This window comes from Carcharodon carcharias, chromosome 17 (genome assembly GCF_017639515.1).
Source record: "Carcharodon carcharias isolate sCarCar2 chromosome 17, sCarCar2.pri, whole genome shotgun sequence".
NCBI classification, from domain to species: domain Eukaryota; kingdom Metazoa; phylum Chordata; class Chondrichthyes; order Lamniformes; family Lamnidae; genus Carcharodon; species Carcharodon carcharias.
The window spans coordinates 74856210-74875041 of record NC_054483.1 but is presented as its reverse complement, the minus strand read 5'-3'; the positions used below and the strand labels follow the sequence as shown (position 1 = coordinate 74875041).

Below are 18832 nucleotides of genomic sequence, written 5' to 3'. Positions count from 1 at the left end.
TCGAGAATATTAGGAAAGACCTCTAGGAATAATGGTCTTAACTGTAGAGCTGTTTTTCTTGAATTATTCTAAAACCTAGCTGTTGATTTGTCAACCATTTGTAATTTGCTTGTTTGTGTAGCCTGTGGGTTGACTACATGGTGCTTTATTTAATTTGGGGAATGTTGTTAATACAACTAAAGGAGTCCCTGTTTATGTGGACGATCTGGGCATAGGGGAAAAATTATGGAAAATTCTAACCAAAACATGTTGAACTATTGGCTCCACATCAGGCCATAAAGAGTGCACACTTTAAGTTCTGGGATATATTTTGAGTGGAATACAATACAAAGCAGCAAGCTAATGTTAAATATTTATAGAACCTTGGTTAGACACACATCGAATACAATTCTCCATACTGCAAAAGTGATATGGAAGCACTTGAAAATGTTGTTAGACAAGGCAACTGTTAGTGCAGATTGAGCAGGCTTGGGCTCTTTCCTCTTGAAAAGAGGAAGCCAAAAGGCAATATTGTAAAGGTCTTCAAAGTAAGGAAAGATTTATTAAGGATGAATATGGAGAAACATTTTCCAATTGAGTCCACAACAAGGAGCCATTAATATAATGTACCCATTATCAGATCAATTAAAAAAAACTCCTAATTCTTTTAGATTGCTTTGTGTGGAACTTGCTGCCGCAGAATGGTTGAATTAGAAAGCATTCATACATGAGGGAAATGTGAAGAGCAGGATGTGGGGGCAGGGCGGGCACAGTTGATGGGATGGTGGAGTCTTGAATGGAGTTCACATACTGAAATAGTCCTGTTAGGCTGACTGGCCTATCTCTGAATTGTAAATTCTAAAATACAGTAGGTTGCCATAATGCATGTATTTATCTGCAGTTAATGTGAATAAAATGTAGATAATGTGAATATAAAAGAACTTTTAACACATGGGAACAAGAGTAGGTCATTTAGCATCTCAAGCCCATGGCATTCAATGAGTTATGGCGGATGTGTGATCTAACTCTGCAAACCTGCTTTTCTTCCACCTATCCCTTATTACCTTTTGGATAACAATATCAAATTCAAATTTAAAATTGATCTAGCATCAATGGCCATTGATCAAAGTTTGTTCTAAACTTGTAGCACCCTTTGCATGTAGAAGCGCTTCCTAATTTCACTCCTGAAAGGTCTGACTCTTAATTTTTAGAAGACGTTCTCTTATCCCAGATTTCCCTATCTATCAGTACCCCTTAACCTTTTAAACTGATCAAATTGCCCCTTAACTGCCTAAATTCCAGGAATACAGCCCTAGCTTGTGTAATCTTTCCTCTTAATGTAACCCTTGGAGAAATCGTATCATCCTTGTAAATTATGCTGCACTCCAAGGCAAGTATATCCTTTCCAGTTGTGGAACCCTGAACTGCTCTCATTATTCGAGGTGTGGTTTAGCTAGGCTTTGTATAGCTGAAGCATGACTTCTACCCCTTGGTAGAAACTATAGAAAAGTTACAGTGCAGAAAGAGGCCATTCAGTCCTGCGCCGGCCATAAAAAGAGAAAAAAGAAGCTAGCTACTCATTTTCAATCCCACTTTCTAGCACTTGCTTTGTAGCCTTGTAGGCTACAGCAGTTCAGCTGCTTTCCAGGTACCTTTTAAACGAGTTGAGCATTTCAACTTCAACCACCAATTTAAGCAGTGAATTCCAGACGCTCACCACCCTCCTAGTGAAAAGGTTTTTCCTCATGTCCCCTCTAATCCTTCTACCAATCACATTAATCACTATGGCCCCCCCCCCCCCACACACACACACACACACACACACACACACACACTTTGTAATTGACCCCTCAGCTAAGGGAAACGGGTCTTTCCTGTCTACCCTATCTAGGCTGCGCATAATTTTGTACTCCCAGTCCTCTTGATATAAAGGCCAGCATTCCATTAATCTTTTTGATTGTTTTCTATACTGCTGACAATTTAGTCTGTGTACCTAGACCCCCAAGTTTCTGGGCCTCCACTATTCCTAGCTTTTCAATATTTTGCAAAGCACCCTGTGGTATCCTTAAGGTGTAACGTGGATGACCTCTCATTTGCCACTGCTTTGCCCAGTCTCTTAAAGCTGTGAGGTTTTGATGGATTATGTTTTCAACTGCACTGCTTACATTGCTGCTTTTTGTTATCATTGGCAAATTTGTATATCCCGCTAAGCTGTTCATAAATATGGTAAATAGTTGAAGTCCCAACACAGAACCCCATGGGACACCATTAGTCACATCTCGCGAATTAAACTACCCGCCCATTATCCCTAATCTGTTGTCTCCTGTTCACCGATTTCCTAATCAGCTCAATAACTTGCCTTCAGTTCCATGGGCTTCAGCTAAAAGTCTCTGTTGAGGAACTTTATCTACCTTTTGGAAGTCCATAAAGACAATATCAGCAGATATATCCTGTCCATTAATTATACCACTGCTTTAGAAGAATCATTTGGATTCTTCAGACATGACCTATCCTTCACAAAGCCATGCTGGTTCTTTTGTTAATATTTTCAGTTCCGTCTTGTATTGTGCCAGAATAAATCAATATTATATTGCAGTGTATTGTTTAAAAATTTGAAATTCTTGTGTAAGAATAAGCAAATTCTAATTTATTTTTAATTAAGTGCTTCCATTTTAAATTACTTTTTAGGAAGTCAAAGTAAACTGGGCAACAACACCAAGTAGCCAGAAGAAAGATACAACTAGTAAGTGCTCTGTTTTCTTGATTTCTCTCTCTCTCTCTCTCTCTCTCTCTTCTTCTCCTACCCCCCCCGGCCAATGTGTTGAAGCTGGTTTTGATACTTGTGTAACATGCTATTTAGTTAAAGACATGTATAGCAATGTTATGCTCCAGTGTTTTTACACATTTGAAAGAATGTTTTCAACCCACGGCCCTACTGAAGGAAAATTAGGCAGTTGAGCTGCTTTGAAGGATTCTGGTGCGTTATTTTTGCATCCAAGATTTTACCTTTTAAACTAAAAGTCTCAACTGAAGAATTATGTAGTAGTGAAATGCCTTGTAGGGAAAGAGAAAACACCTTGTAATTCAGTGCAAAAGCTGAGCCTTCCAGTTCTGGAATTGAAGTTAGGTAGATGTTAAACCCAGTAATGTATTGTAAGTCATTTACATGTTTCTTTCTTTTAATAGGGCAACAATTTTTTTTCTTCTGACTTGGGTCACTTTCTAAATTTTGCATGCTTAATTTCCAAATGAATATTGGGTCAGACTTGTTTGCCCAGATTAAAAGCTAGTTTTTCCTGTTTTTAGTTTTTTTATGGGGCTAAAGAAAAGGATGATGAAAATGTTACAGACAGCTGTTTCACAAGTTGGATAAGTGGTTGATGTATTTATTACGTAACATTTGAATTGATACAAGACTTCCTGTTTCATTACTCCTTTCTTGGAGTTGTTTGTTTCCTGAAAGCTTGATATTTAGTTACAATTTAAACCTAAATATGAATAATTCAAGATGTATAATGGGAATGTGCAAATATTTTATTCTGGAATCCAGCTAGCATGAAATAGAAGTGGGTTGATTTTTTTTTACATTTGATTAACAACCAAGTAGATTTTGAGTAAATCAGCCATACATCATTGCTATGTTGCATTATTAGAGAGTTTGGTCTATTTCTGCCACCCGTACAGAAAACTGAGCAAAAGTTATATAGAATGTGAATAATTTCAAGATATTGTACAAATACTTTTTGGAAAGATGTAAATGAGTGGCATTATCTGTAGCAAAGGAAAGCTGTTTTTAAATGTCATTTAACTGCTCCCTTGAAGCAGACTACAGAGGACTTGTTTTATTGGTCCAACTTTACTTGGCTAACAGATGTTTTGAAACAAACTTCAATTTCCTTAACTGGAGTAACATTTCAATGTTTGCACACAGTTGTGATCCACAGCATTCAGCAGCTATTTGCATGATTGTCCAAAAGCTTATGTCTGAATTGCTCGAATGAAAGACACAATGAAGTGTATGAAGGTTTTTATTTGTTTTCAAACTTAAGTTTTTAATGTTCAAATTGAAAAAATGTACTGCATTGGAAGATGCTTTCCATTTCAGGCATTCATGTTAGAATCAGGTATAGACTCAGCAATGTAGATCATTCTCTTCTGGTATTGTGGCTCAAAACCATTTCGAGAACATCAGCATTAATATTTCCCATATCCAAATGAGCCACCTTGCCGCTCCTGTGAGTGAGTGTGCCAGTTTTGTGCAATGTGTCCATGAATGCCAGGAATTGGGTTGAGACTGTCTAAAATTCATTTTGTATAGGACAGTTAAAATGAGTTGACAGAAGATACTTAAACCCATTAATCTGGGCTAAATTCAAATTCAAACTGAAATCCCAAAGTCGGAGAATGTAGTGCACCCTAGTTTTTATTTTGGACTTTATACTTTCAGAAAACTTGATGAAATTAGTATTGTACTGAAGTTGTGAATATTGTGTGCACAAATGGATCAAGCATTTTATGAAAATACATTTTTTGACGTAGTTAATTTAGGGCATAAAACATGGAATGAAGGAAGGCCATTTGAACAACCAAGTCAGTTCTTTCCACAGACATATTTCCCATGCAATCTCCTGAGTGTTATGTATAAACACTTGAATCTTAAAGGTAATGCAGCAAGACTCTTCCTAAATCTCCGTTAATTAACCATTGCCTACTGCCCATCACAAATAAAACCCCTATCCAATTCTAGCATGCAAAACCACTTGTCTCCTATGAAGCATTAGACCATTCATGTGTGTACCTATCCTGATAACCTATATTCTTTGTACCATGATACTTTTTTTTTGAACGGATTGAACAGCTTCTTTCACAATATATTTGCTACTGTCGCTGGTTACTTTCTTCCCCCACCCCTGACCAAATAACCACTTTATTTTCCAATTTTCTGTACCTTTCTGTTAATTTAAAACTAATTACAGAAATCTGTGTGCAATACTTTGCTTTTGTTCCATATATCGGATCTACCTTACTGATTTTTTTCCACATGAGCATATCATTGGTTATGAAACAAATATTGCAAGAAAGATAAAATAGCAAGGTGCTTGAGAGAATTCTATACCCCTGAAGATTCCTTTCAATGGATAACACTTCCTGTTGCAAAATCATCTTTTAATTCCAACTAATTTGGCATGAAATTTACTTAAATGTTTTGTATGTAAAACTTCAACAAATGCCTTCTGAAAATCTAAGCATCGCACCCAGATAGTTATCCTCACGATTAGAGCAGAGTAATGAAGAGTGACGGTTGGTTTTAAATTCTTGCTGACTATTCCTTTGAAGTGTTCCCTTTTTATGCAGTGTGTCGCTGTCACACTTTGATCGTAGGATATTACATAGCCTTTGTGCCTCACTGTTTGGCCTCAGAAAATATGGTTAAATTTTTTTGCCGTTCTCCACCCCCCCCCCCCCCCCCCACAAAACTGGCATAATACCAAGTCTCAAATACAGACATGTATTAATGAATAGATATACAAAGTCAAATCAATATATTTTGTGTGCGTGGTCTAACCTAAATTTACAGGAAATGGTGTGTAGAATTGATACTCAATTTAACTAATCCATTGCTATTATCTTTTCAGATCATTTTCATGTGTTTGTTGGTGACTTAAGCCCGGAAATAACTACAGAGGATCTAAAATCTGCATTCGCACCCTTTGGTAGAATATCGTAAGTATTTCCCAGTTCTTTAAAATTCAAGCTTTGTACATTGAACATATTCTTTTATCAGAGCTCTTTAAAAGAAAAATCAATTCGGCACTGAAACTGATATTCCCAGTTGAGTTCTGTCAAGTGACGAAGTGAAGAGGATGTAACATTTTGCACAAGGAAAATGTGGCTTTTTTCCAGTTATTTGGTGAAGCCTTTTAACTCAAATAGCTTATTTAAACTAAGATCCAAAGGAAGGCTTGTAGGACCTGCTGGAGACTAGTCCATAACTTGTAGTTTAACAGTTTCACAACTTCTTTGAGCTAAAAGGAGAAAAGGGTTATTTTATCAGGTTAGTTTTGAATTATTGGCCTTGGAAATTTACAGCAAATTTTGGCCACACATTAAAACTTGTTGGGCAATTATATTAAAACAAAGCGCTCTCACTCTCCAAGTGATGTATGCTGCTAAGAAAGATATTTCTTGGATAATTATATTAGCATGTGGCTCAATTTTGCATTTAATTCCCTACTAATATTTGGACAAATAAATAATGCTAGTTTCCTGAATTGATGAAAACAAAATTAGGGGAAAGACTGGCAGCAGTTCACTATTTGTTACTTTTTTTATATTTTCTGGAACAGATTTAGTGCTAATTCATAGAAGTCTGATCGTATTTGGATTAGCATCATAGGTCAAGATGGCAGTGACCTGGTCTGTGATCCCAGTATTACGCACCACCTTCATTGTATCAGTAAAGTATCTAATAGCTTTTCTCTGCTATAATCCTTTTCAATTATACTTCAAAAAGACATGTAATATTACAGCTTTCTGTCACTTGTCCTGGATTCAGTGGTTCTAAGGGTTATTTCAGAACACATGGTGTCCATAGATGAAAGATTTTTGTTTTGAGCTGGAGCTGTTTTATCCAGAACCAAGGAGAAAATGCCTCTTTATGTTGCTTTTTTTTTAAGTTGTATAGGAAGATGCATACCAGCTAACCTATTCTAAAGCTTGATAAATCTCTGTTATACAGATGTCAGAACTAGGCCTCAACCATGCAGTAGACATTAAAATAGTTTGTTCTAATTCCGTATGTTGTCCAAATCATGGAAAATCTTCCATGAATAAGTTAGTGTATGTAACTGCCAATGTTTTGAAGTAGAGTTTTCACAATAAATTCAGAATATGTAGATGTGATTCAGTTATTGTAAATTTTACCGAACAGGAAAATTGAGTTTGTCATCCTGGTACCTGTCTTCCTAAAGTGCTGTTCTTGTATTTTGTAGTTGCACAAATTTTGTTTTGGATTAGGAATTTCATTGAACCTAAGCAAAAGTTCAGCTGTAGTAGAAATGGTTTGCATATGGATTTGATTTACATGTATAAATGTTTAATTACGGGCTGTGGATGCATGAGCAGTGATTTATTTTGGATCAAATCAGCATTTTCCCTTGATGTTGTAGTTTGTGATCCGGTTCAGAAACTTTACATTTAGAATTTATTTGGAAATTCTGCAAATGTTTTGATGCATAATGTAAATAGTGTTATCGTGTTTAAAGGACTAGATTAGTGCGAGATCTTTGTGCATCTTAGTTTTAAGGAAAACTTTGTTTGCAGCTCTATGGTCCTTGTTTACTAAGTATTCCATCTGTTTACAAGTTCAAAGTGTGATTTTTTTTTTTTGTTGCAACTTTTGAACTGGAATTGTAATGTTACTGCAGCTGTTATGCAGATAGTATTTTGAACTTCAGAGCTTGAAATTTAAAAGAAACTCCTGGCTGGCTGTAGTCACTATTCCTTTGTAATCATGATGTTGGCTGTTCTCATTACTATTTCAATGCCTGGATGTTGCTGAGCATAGTTTTGGTTACATTTTGTTGCACGTGTGCCAATCTTGAACTTTCCCCTTGTCAATAGCAACGTGAACAGTCCAACAGTGGCTACCATTCACACTTCTATCACATATGCTCCAAATATAGTATCAGTTAGTGTATAAAACTGAAACAGCTCAAATATTCAGGACCAACTAGATTACCAACAAATTAAACTAATATTTTAAAGAATTGATATTTTGTAAGCTGCTAGAATTCTTTGACTCTGAGAAATAATTTTAAGTGGATTGTTGGCATTTTATATCTTTTTCATTTTCAGATATTATCTGTACCTAGTCTGCTTTTCACTGATTATTACTTATTCCTGTCCTATCAGTTTGGTCACTGTATGGAATATTATCATTAAATGTTGTGTGTTGACCTATAAAGGGATTAATTTACAGACAGTCGCTTTGCAAGTAGGTCACTAAATAATGACTGAAGAGAAAGCAAAATCACGTGGTAGGTTACGTGTGTTACAGGAATTATGTGGTTTTTGTTTCATTTGTTGACTATTTGTATTGTGACATCTTGGTGATTGAGGGCAGCCTTCGTTGTATCCCAGGTTGACTTGTCTTGACTTGCACAACTTAGTTCTAAGCCTTTTCAAGTGTACATCAACAATATATTTTTGTGAAGCCAAATCAGAAGCTGGGAATTAAGTTGCTTTCAATTTGGCATTGTACTAAAACATGCATAGTTAAACAGAATATGATTGCATTTTAAGCTCTTATGCGAGTGTTATGCTTGAAGATGGATTTGAATGCAGAGTTTTAGTGGTGTGAGAGATTGTGGTGCATTGATGTAACTGGTCGGGAGGGGTTGGGGTTCTGGCTGAGAATGAAACTCAATCAATGCAATTCAATCCACAGCAATGGGCATGCAAAAAGAATTGTGCTCAAATCAAAGACACCTGTCAGCAGTTTGTTTGTTTTTTTTGGAGACAGATGAGCTTGTCTGGATGATGGCAACTTGCCATCGGAGCAGAACACCTAGCAATAAAAATGAGTGATGTAGCAAAACTCTTGTGCTCTGAAGTCTAGATACCATGATAAATGAACATCTGTTCAAACCTTGTAATCATGCCTCACAGTTACAATTCATTTGCTTTTTTCAAAAATTGTTTATGGATTCCATGGCTGAGTTTAAATTACCTTCCCAATGTGTTTTAAACATATTTTAAACTATTAGATTTCCATTATTGGAACTGTCTACCATGTACATACATTTGGTTAAGTGAATGCCTGGAGTAGTTTAGCTTTAATTATTTACTATGACCATAACAATTGCCTAGAATTAGGTGGAGTGAGACATCTTGTGGCATGCATAGTGAGTTTGTTTTATTTATTCATCACTCTCTTTGGTTCATATTTTTGCTCAAATGTAAATTGCTCGAAGTGTGAGCTGATAATGAGCAAATGAGATCTTGGTGAATGACAGGACCAATAATCCATCTCCTTAACCAATGAAGTTTAAAGATCAAGAAAGAAACAACTCTCAACAGAAGGAAATTCTTGAATCAAATTTGCAGAAAGAAATTGAGCGGACAGGAATATAGGAAAAATAAAAAATAAACGAATCTGCAGGTGTGAGACTTCAGTTTCAATTGTTCACTTTCTGTCCCTCTCTGAAGTTGATTGGAATGTTAGAATCATAAATCACCACATTGTGCCATGAAATAACAACCTTAACTTTGCGCAGCAAGCAATTCATAGTTATGGCACAAATCCAGCAATTTCCTGACGTGCATGGGGAGGTTGACCGTGAGATCCTTTTTTTGTGAGGCTAACAGTGTAAATTGTCCCAACAGTTTGCGGCAATTCACAGCTGATGGTTTACTTCTTTCTCACCACAAATCACTGTTTTTAAACTCATGATGGCATGCTCCGCGAGCTTACCATTTCCCCATAAAATTATGGCCAACACGTAAATTTGCATGTCAACTGGGCAGTATAAATTCATGTGTAGTACTAGTTTTCTACCAGTAGGTGTTGCTGGCAGACTTCGGAATTTGTTTGTGTTCAAAATGCATGCTAGAGCCATTGCATCAATGTTAGTGCTTGCTGGTTCTTGACAGCTTTAATTAAAATTGCAAGATTCAGTACATGCTACATTTTAAAATGATTTAAATACATAAATTAACACTTTTTTAAAAAAAATTCTGATTGTTTGCACTTAAACCTACACATTGAGTAACATTTTGTATACTGTCAACTACCTGTGTTGTAATGACTGGTCTAGTATGTATTGTTGCTTTCGTACTTCTCATCCATTTCAATTGTCTAAATAGTAAATTAGTGTAAATTTCAAACGAAGAGCACTTGTAAGACTGCTTGTACATAGGCTACAGAAAATAATGGAGAAATGTGCAGCTTTTTGTAGTTTGAGTCATAATTAAAAGTAATAGCATTCTGGTTATTTTACAGAATTGCTGTTAAGAATGGACAGGATCCCCATGGCTAACTGCAAGGAACTGTGCACACTGGAAGTTCATTAACTCAGTTGTAGTTTTTTTCTCATTTCTATTTATTCTCTTTTTTATAAATTTATTAGACTTGATTGTTAACATTTTAATGTGCTCTATATAGTGCGAATTTCGTATTCCCAATCCTATTGACGTGCTTACAAATCCTATGTAATTGTTGTTCGTACTGGTGTGCTTAGTATTGTTTTAGTTTCATATTCATTTTCTAAATTTCTGAAAGTCTCAATTTTTCAAAATTTACAGCTGCCCACAGTCCAAAAAGAGGGTAGAGAATTGACCATACCAAGAAAAATAAAGAATTCAGTTAACAGGCGATGTATGCCTTTTTTAATTCCTATTTTTTTCTCTTTTCTGAATTTTTATATTTCAAATATTTGTGTGGCTAGGTAGAACACACATTATTAAAGGCTCTGTATAGAAATGCATGGTTAAGGAAAATTGGAATTGGAATTGTATTTTGTACTACAGACTATTTCTCAGTTTAGTGCTAGTGAGGGTTCGTGTTTTTAAAAATCTGTTGACGAGTTCATGGTTTCCAGTTCAGTATAATTAGTGAAACAAAGTTCAGGATACTACAGTTTGCATGTTTGCTATTTACTGCTACACTAAAGGTTAAGCTGTAACAAAGGATAGAACAATTAGTTATTATGGTGGGATTATAAAAATCCCATTTTTTTTCGAAGTTGACTTGTGCTGACAATACAGTGTGTGTGGTTCCTTTTTTTATTTTGTTCAGGGGTATGTTACATTTTTACTTATTCAGTTGTATCTGTTTACACAGGGATGCTCGTGTTGTTAAAGACTTGGCAACAGGGAAATCTAAAGGCTATGGATTTGTGTCTTTCTACAGTAAACTGGTAAGTTCTGAAATATGCAGTTAGTTAACAGTTTAACCATTAAAACTGCGAAATTTCAATACTTGCCCGATGTTTTGAATGCACAATATACAATATGTAGTCATCAGCTGAATATCTGTCTGAAATGCAGAGTACCATTATAATAATTGTTTCCAAGTCATGGAAAATTAGGCTGGATAAGCCGTTGATCCATTTCTTGTGTCCTAGCTATTGTATCCGTTACTGTACTTCTTTCAGATACTTCATTTTTATATTGGAAATCTTAAGGTGCTTGCCCAACAAATCTCCCTTGATAAGCTAGGCCAGAAACTGCCTATCTTTGTAATGTTTCCTTGGACCCTGCCTGAATGTACCACTTCTCAATTTGTTTCCTTGTTCAGGTTGTTTTGCGACAACTAAGTTGGACCTAATAATGTTGCCTGCCCTTAGTAATTTGAAAGCCTCAAACCTGACCCCTTCAGAATTCTCATCTGAGGAAGAAACATGGAAATTAGTAGCATAGATGGAGTCCGATATAACATAAGGCATAATATTCTAAGCTTCAAGAAGTTATGAATTTTTACTCTCTCCTCACTCTTAAGAGCAGTTTGAAATTCATGATCTTTCATTTCTGAATTCCTAGTTAGAATGGATAAGGAAAGACTTTCTATCAAAGACATTTTTAATTATTTTTAAAAAGAACTGTTTCTTATCTTGCACAATGTATGCAGCTTTCTTGATTGCAGCTAGAGATTGTTTTGAGTACTCTAATTAGAATGGCAAAGATTTCTCTCCTGATTTGGTCTGCTTAGTATTTCTATTAATTCTGTAACCCTTCTGCCTGCTCTGTTTACCTAAGCATTTGATTTTGCACTTGACTACATTAAATTCTTCTAATTTAAAAAAAAATTCTCACAGTTCCCTCGTACCTTACGCCTCTCCCTGAAATCATCCTAATGGAGCTTCTCTTCACCTTCCCCATGTCCTAAGATACTTTGAACAGAGCGATTTGTATGTTTTTACCTCTGCCGCTGAGGGTGGCTAGGGGTAACGTTTTTGTCTGCTTGTTTTAGTCTGTTTGTAAACAATAAATCTGAAACTAATGAACAATTTCAATGAAACTTGGTGCACACGATATGGCCCAAGGAAGAACTGATTCGTTTTTTTGACAAAGATGTTGATCCAGATCCTGGGATTTTTTTCAAGGATCCATTAACAATGAGAGATGGGTTAAATTGACACTCTTGTTTTAAGAATGTTGTGGATTGCCTCAGCTGCTATGGTGCAATTTGTCAGAGCTGTCAAAATGTGAGCAGAATTTTCAGAGCAGGTTGTTGGATGTGGATTGGCCTGAAGCATCCTCAGTAAGTTGGAAGCTCTTAATAAAAATTTGTTTTCTTTTCTGCTTTGTAGTTACAGGCAGGGAAAAGCCCAAGGAAGAACTGCATAATTGTAATAATGTTGAGTTAATACAACGTGGCAGTGATATGCGCTCACTGCCCTTTTGACTTGTTGGGTCTGACATACCCTCTGCCACACTCGCTAGTGTATTTATTCATTTGAGAAATCTGAAAATTTCTTAAACATACAGAAATTACAGTTTCAGCAATTTTGATGTAATGGATAAAAAAGCAACTGCTTTCTTTGGGTGGCTTATCTCCTTGTAGTAGTAAAAGGAAGCTGTAGATAAGTGATAGCACATACTTGGGACTGCAGAGATATTTTCCTCCATAAATATTTAAAATTTTGATGGATGTGACAATACATTGAGGTGGAGAATGTGATTGAAACCAGTAATATTTGTGGCATGTTTATTTGATAAAATTAATTTATAATTTGAGTCTACTTCAATTTTAGTTTTTTGTAGGTGATGCATTCTCTTGGAGGATAAAAGTCTGAATGACAGGATAGCGCTGTGCAAAACTAAATGATATAATGCCCTAATTGAATTAAATAGTAACAACTTTGAATTTTATGAATGCTCATTATGTATAATTGGTTATCTTTACCCAATACAGTAAATCTGAAGTGCACCTGTTAAATTGAGATTTTATTGTCCGAGGGGATGTTGACTACCATTTTGTGAATTATTTTTCACTCTGCTCATTTGTTACTGTTAAATATGCAAAATGATCAGATTTTTGTTTGCAGCTGTGTCACTGAACTAGATCTCAGCTGAGAGGAGATTGGATGGATAGGTAGGTTGACTGCCTCCTGAAAGAAATGGAGGGACGAAGAGGGAAGGCATGCTCTTTTGAAGGATTATTGTGCAACTTGTGGCAGGTTACAGAATAGCATTGACAGATTCTCATGTGTGTTGTTGACACATCCTCCTGGCCCAGGACTGGTTAATGACTAACGGAATTTTAAAATCTGGCTTCAAATTGGTAGTGGGCAGTGTAGTTTGAGTTCTCTTCTGGAACCATCTCTGTTCACTACATCACTGCTGTAACTTCAGATAAAAAGTATATGGTTTGTAAAGCAAATTATCAAAACCACGTGCTCATCTGGTTAAGCTGAAAGTAATATGATTGCCTTTTGGCTAATCAATAATTGGATATTTTGAAAATGGTACATTTGATCTATTCCATTAATATTAACTTGTATTTCTGTGAAATTTAATTTTCAGTACAAATTGCTTGGATTTGAATTCTACAAAACTTAAGGTTTTGCACTTGGGCAAATTTGTAAGTAGGATTCCAGATAATCTACAGAAATTCTGAATCCCCACATTTCTGCTGATCTGGTTGCATTTAGCCACTCAAGACTGTTTCACTTTTCAATGAAATCATGGCCTGTGATCTTAGCCCACATACCCGCAATCTTGTAAATGTTATAGCAGTAAAAAGCAAATGATTAGTTCCGAGAAATGGTTAACTTACATAGTTGAGATTGACCTATGGACTAAAAATAAACTTTCGTCATTGTAGATATACTTCACAATCCACTGTACAAATGTTTTGTATTCTGCAAACGTCAGTTGCTCGACTACAAATATTAGTATATGCAGTGTTCCATTGATACAGTAGAATTGGAATAGTTTAGCAACTAGTAACCTAGAAAGTGTACTGCATCATTTCTGTACGTTCACACTTCCTCTACAAGGGATTTAATTGAATGAATATTTGCATATTGGCATGGCTACACTGTTAACACTCAGTCTGGAATTTTATAATTGGGAAGCAAAGTGAACTTTGAATTCAATAATTATTGTTAGAGGCAGAGTTTACATCACTTCTACATTCTTTATCTGCTGTCCATAGGATGCAGAAAATGCAATTGTGCACATGGGTGGTCAGTGGCTGGGAGGCCGGCAAATTCGAACAAACTGGGCAACGCGGAAACCGCCAGCTCCAAAGAGTGCCCCAGAGAGTAGGTTTCTCTTATCTATTTTATGCCAGTAGTTTTAGAAGGTGTTCAATTTACTGTCTTTGACGTTAAACCTGCTTTCCAATAATGACTGAATTGATGAGAATTTGTATTTACCATTAAGTAATCTTGTCAACCAGTTTTGTGAAGAACTGGAGCCTGTATTTTGCTAACTTGATTGTCTTTGAAATTTTTTAACAATGTTTAACAAATAATTTTGAAGTGCATTCAAGATCCGTTTAATCTTTTTCCAGATTTGATTAACATTAATCAAAATTAAGGCATTTATTAACAGTTAGCACTTTCTTGCAAAAATAACCTGTTTCTGTAAGTGGGCCACAATCTTTATGAAGGAACGAGCCCTAGAATTATATTTTCATGTTCTATCGGGTGAATGTGTGCTGGAAGATTGGAAAATTTAAAACCCAGTTGGTGGTAAGGAGCATTGAAAATTCTTTAAAAGTGAAATGACTTTTTTTTTTCCAGATGAAGAGAAAATAATTAGAAATAGCTAACATAGATTGCAGAAACAAAGATTGTGCTTGACAATCCTAATATTCTTTATGGGAGGTGATTAGTGGAATAAACATGGTGCATGTGGAAAGTGTTAGGGAATTGCAGGGGAAATACCAAATTGGATTTTTAAAAACTTGGATTTATGGGCAATTTTTGGATGGTTGAAGTGGGCAGTGCTTTCCTACAGGATTCAGTTATGGAACCATTTATGTTCATGGTGCATATTGGTGATTTAGATATAGGGCCAGAGAAGTGATTTACAAATTTGAAGCCTTTTAAAATAGGAGGTGTAATGGATAATTGAGGGCTGAAAGCCTATTGATAAATTGGAGGAATAAAGAAAAAAATGCAGTTGGAGCTCTTAAAGTACTTTTGTGGGAAAACTGGAAAAGCAGATGGATTTGGGGCTATGATTCACTAGGCATTATGATTTTAAAAGCTAATGAAATATTGGGTTTTTTGGCGAGGATACAATATTAAAAAATCTGTCAATGAATATATATCAAACCTTTAAGTTGGAATGCTGTTCTGGCTTCACACTGAGGAGGAATGTTGAGCTAACAAAGGGTTACAGCACTGATTTGCTGGGATGCTGCCTGTTAGGAAACAGCAAAAATTGGGAGAAATGTCGGACTGTGTTCATTAGAATTCAGGGACGATTAGATTGGTGTTTTTTAAAAAAGGAAAGGACTGGAGTAGATTGAAGCAGTTTCCAATGGAAGGCAACATGGATTGAAGATTAAATGTAAGGGAATTAAGATAGGAGAATTTTTATTTTACGAAAGAGTTGTGAGGTTGTAGATTTTTTGAAGTAGTGACCATGTCTCCTAAGAATAGATTAGGTATGAGGTTATAGGAGTGGGAATGTAGGATTAGGATCCTGTAACAGATAAAACACCAACTTGGAGTAGTTGGGTCAAATGGCCCATTTCTGTTTTTGTAATTTTTTTAAGCTAACAGAATTGCCTAATTTTATTTTGCTATACTAACTCGCCTTTCCTCAGGCCTAATAGTTAATTTGTGTTCAATTTGATTGTATGCTTAGTGAATCTCATTTGACAGGCACAAAGTATCATACAAAAGCCACTTTGTTCTTTTTTGACATTGCATTATTCATAGAAGTAATTGTACTATACAGTACACCTAGTAACTTGTATGCAACTAGGATCATAGAATTTATTCTCCCATCTCCAAACTCTTGATGTGGCCAGTCATTGTGTATGCACTTGCTTATTTCCCCATTTTTAACTAATTTAGTAATGGGATGTAAACATTGCTATTTATTGTCTTTGAGAAGGTAATGAGTGATGAGCCACCTTCTTGAAACTGCTGCAGCCTGTGTGGTGCAGGTGCACCAAGCTTGGAGGGGAACTTGCAGATGGTGAGGTTCCTATGCACCTGCTGTCCTTGTGACTGCTTGAAGAACAAGTCCCAGATGTTAATAGGGAAAACTTTTGAAGGGTCAACTAGGCTGGGTGGACAGGTGTTTGGGGTGTTTGGGTGGCCTGTCTGATTTTATTCTTAGACTTGCTGGAATGGTTGGCTAAAATGGCTCACTAAGCCATTTCAGAAGGCAGTTAAGAGTCAACCATGTTGCTGTGGACCTGGAGTCATACATGGGCTATACGGGGTAAGGATGGTAAATTTCTTTCCCTAAAGGATATTGGTGAACTGGATGCGTTTTTTAATGGTTTTTAGTTTCTATTGCTAATGGTAACTTTTTATTCCAGCTTTATTTAAATAAATGAATTAAATTTTCCAGCAGCCACAGTGGAATTTGAATTCATGTTGTCAATTCAGTAATCTAGACCTCTGTATTAGTAGCCCAGTAGCATAATCACCTATGCTGTTGGCGCAGGTTGAAATCTCTAACACTTTTTTCTTTTATAGGTAGTTCTAAACATCTAAAATTTGAAGAAGTAGTCAATCAGTCTAGTTCCACAAATTGTACCGTCTACTGTGGAGGTATTGCTTCAGGCCTAACGGGTATGGACAACATTGATTTAATAACTCAAAAGTGGATCAGCATTTATTAAAACAAAATATTTGTATATTGTCAAACTAACATTCTTGCACATTTTATAATCTTTTAACTCTTATAGAACAGCTTATGCGTCAAACTTTCTCACCATTTGGGCAAATCATGGAAATTCGTGTTTTCCCAGAAAAGGGGTACTCATTCGTTAGGTAGGTTTTACCTGAAATATAACTTTTAAATGTGAAACAATTCTTAATATTTAAAAATAAATTAGAAAGTTAATCTATGGCTTTGTTGGTTTTCACATATAAGCTGTACCCCTGTACATCATATGGTCTTGCACTGTAAAAAGCTAATGTGGCCACTCCATAATATTTTTACAGATTACTTTTGTAATCCCTGTCCACTAGTTCCCAGCAGTGCCGCTGGTATATTCACTCTCAATCTTACTGTAAATGTGGTTAAGTTTGATTGTTATTATCAGGTCAACACAAACTATTACCACCACTTTGTTTGCATTGTTCTATTTTGATTTGTATTAAGCTGTGCTGAAACATGCTTTCTCATGAATGAGGGATGCAATATGTTGAACCTCCAAATCACTAACTGTATCATTAGAATCAATATTTCAGTCAGTTGCAAATGGTGAATGCTTTCTGGTCATATGATCTCAGCTGTGAAGTTATGGTGAGTTGCCAATATATAAATGTACCTAAAAGCTTGTAATTGGTTAGCCTGATGAGACATTCATTCAACAGACTCCTGAGATACTGATTGGAGATCTTAATGGGTAGGTTGATGTCATGTGTTTCATGGTCTGGGACTCAAGGCCGCAGTCACTTCCATCATCTTCCCCTTAAGGAGCAAGGAGCCACATTTTTCATGCCCTGTACAGATTCAGTTGAGCACTGTTCACTGCCTTTGAGGGAGGTTGAAGCCAGGGACCTCTTACTGTTGGGTTAGTGGTGAAGTCTTGACTCTTTGTTGTATGCATCCCCAATTATGTCCACCTGTTTACTGGGTTGGTAGCTGCTATTTCCTGGCTGGCAGTTTGAAGGACTTGGTAGAATTTTCAAGTTTTTGTGAATGACAAGGCTGGTGATGTTTGTGACTTTTTCTATCTTGTAGAGCATGATAGCATCTTGATGGATGGTAAAAGGGGTGCAAATTTGCGCGCAAATATAGGGGCCCGTTCTGTTAGTTGATAGCTTACACAAATTCATCAAGAACTTGCCAGCTAACGTCCTCAAGAAGATGACCTTTACTGAAAAGTATGAAAACATTGAGCATGTCAGTCATTGCACACTGTCAGGTTTACAGAAGTGCGAGAGACATGGGAGTGCTGTTACTCCAACACAAACTAGTACCTCCAAGATGAAAATTTAGATGCCAAAGTAGCTTGTGCATATGTTTTCAATGTGTCTGGTGTACAGCAGGCGGGCACAAGTTTTTTGTTCTTGATATAGAGACATGTACATCATGAGTCCTTGAGGCTGCCCCTAAATCTTAGATGAATGTTATGAGCTGGTGCAAATTAATCATCATGTCGAATTACAGAAGCTAACATTCTTGTAATTTTTGTAGGTTTGCAACCCATGATAGTGCTGCTCATGCTATAGTGTCAGTTAATGGAACCACTATCGAAGGCCATATTGTTAAATGCTATTGGGGTAAAGAAACTACTGATTCGGCCAACAAGTATCAACAGGTAAGCTGATGTATTAAGTAACTTGCTTTTACAGCTGAATATCAAACTTCTTGGGTTTTACTACAGCGTGTCACAAGTAGCTAATTTGCAGTAATTTTATTACTTCCTCTCTTATTCAGATGGAATTTGCTCAGCCCTGGGGTCAGTGGGGCCAGTGGTATGGCAATGCTCAACAGTATGGTCAGTATGTAGCCAATGGTTGGCAGGTGCCCTCTTATGGCATGTATGGCCAAGCGTGGAATCAGCAAGGATTTGGAGTAGAGTAAGTAATTTATTGGATAAAGCAGTTTGAACTCACTACTGAGGTCAGCCTTTTGTGGAGAAACTGGGTCTGCTAAAATTTAATTGCCTATAATTCAGCCTGTGTACATAACAGTTCTGTAA

The 18832-nt window shown here is 36.3% G+C and overlaps 1 protein-coding gene across 4 annotated transcripts in view; it reads left to right on the top strand.

The window, feature by feature from the left end:
* The window catches only part of tial1 (TIA1 cytotoxic granule-associated RNA binding protein-like 1), a 33418-nt gene that overhangs the window by 12707 nt on the left and 1879 nt on the right, over positions 1 to 18832 (top strand). For 3 of the 4 annotated variants that reach the window (XM_041210259.1, XM_041210261.1, XM_041210260.1), the window contains 8 exons: positions 2668 to 2722; positions 5616 to 5703; positions 10823 to 10898; positions 14141 to 14249; positions 16653 to 16748; positions 16865 to 16949; positions 18325 to 18448; positions 18568 to 18710. In XM_041210259.1, the coding sequence (XP_041066193.1) occupies positions 2668 to 2722; positions 5616 to 5703; positions 10823 to 10898; positions 14141 to 14249; positions 16653 to 16748; positions 16865 to 16949; positions 18325 to 18448; positions 18568 to 18710 (776 nt within the window). Of the gene's footprint in view, positions 1 to 2667; positions 2723 to 5615; positions 5704 to 10284; positions 10358 to 10822; positions 10899 to 14140; positions 14250 to 16652; positions 16749 to 16864; positions 16950 to 18324; positions 18449 to 18567; positions 18711 to 18832 lie in introns of those variants that run through there. The other variant, XM_041210262.1, reaches the window with a different exon arrangement.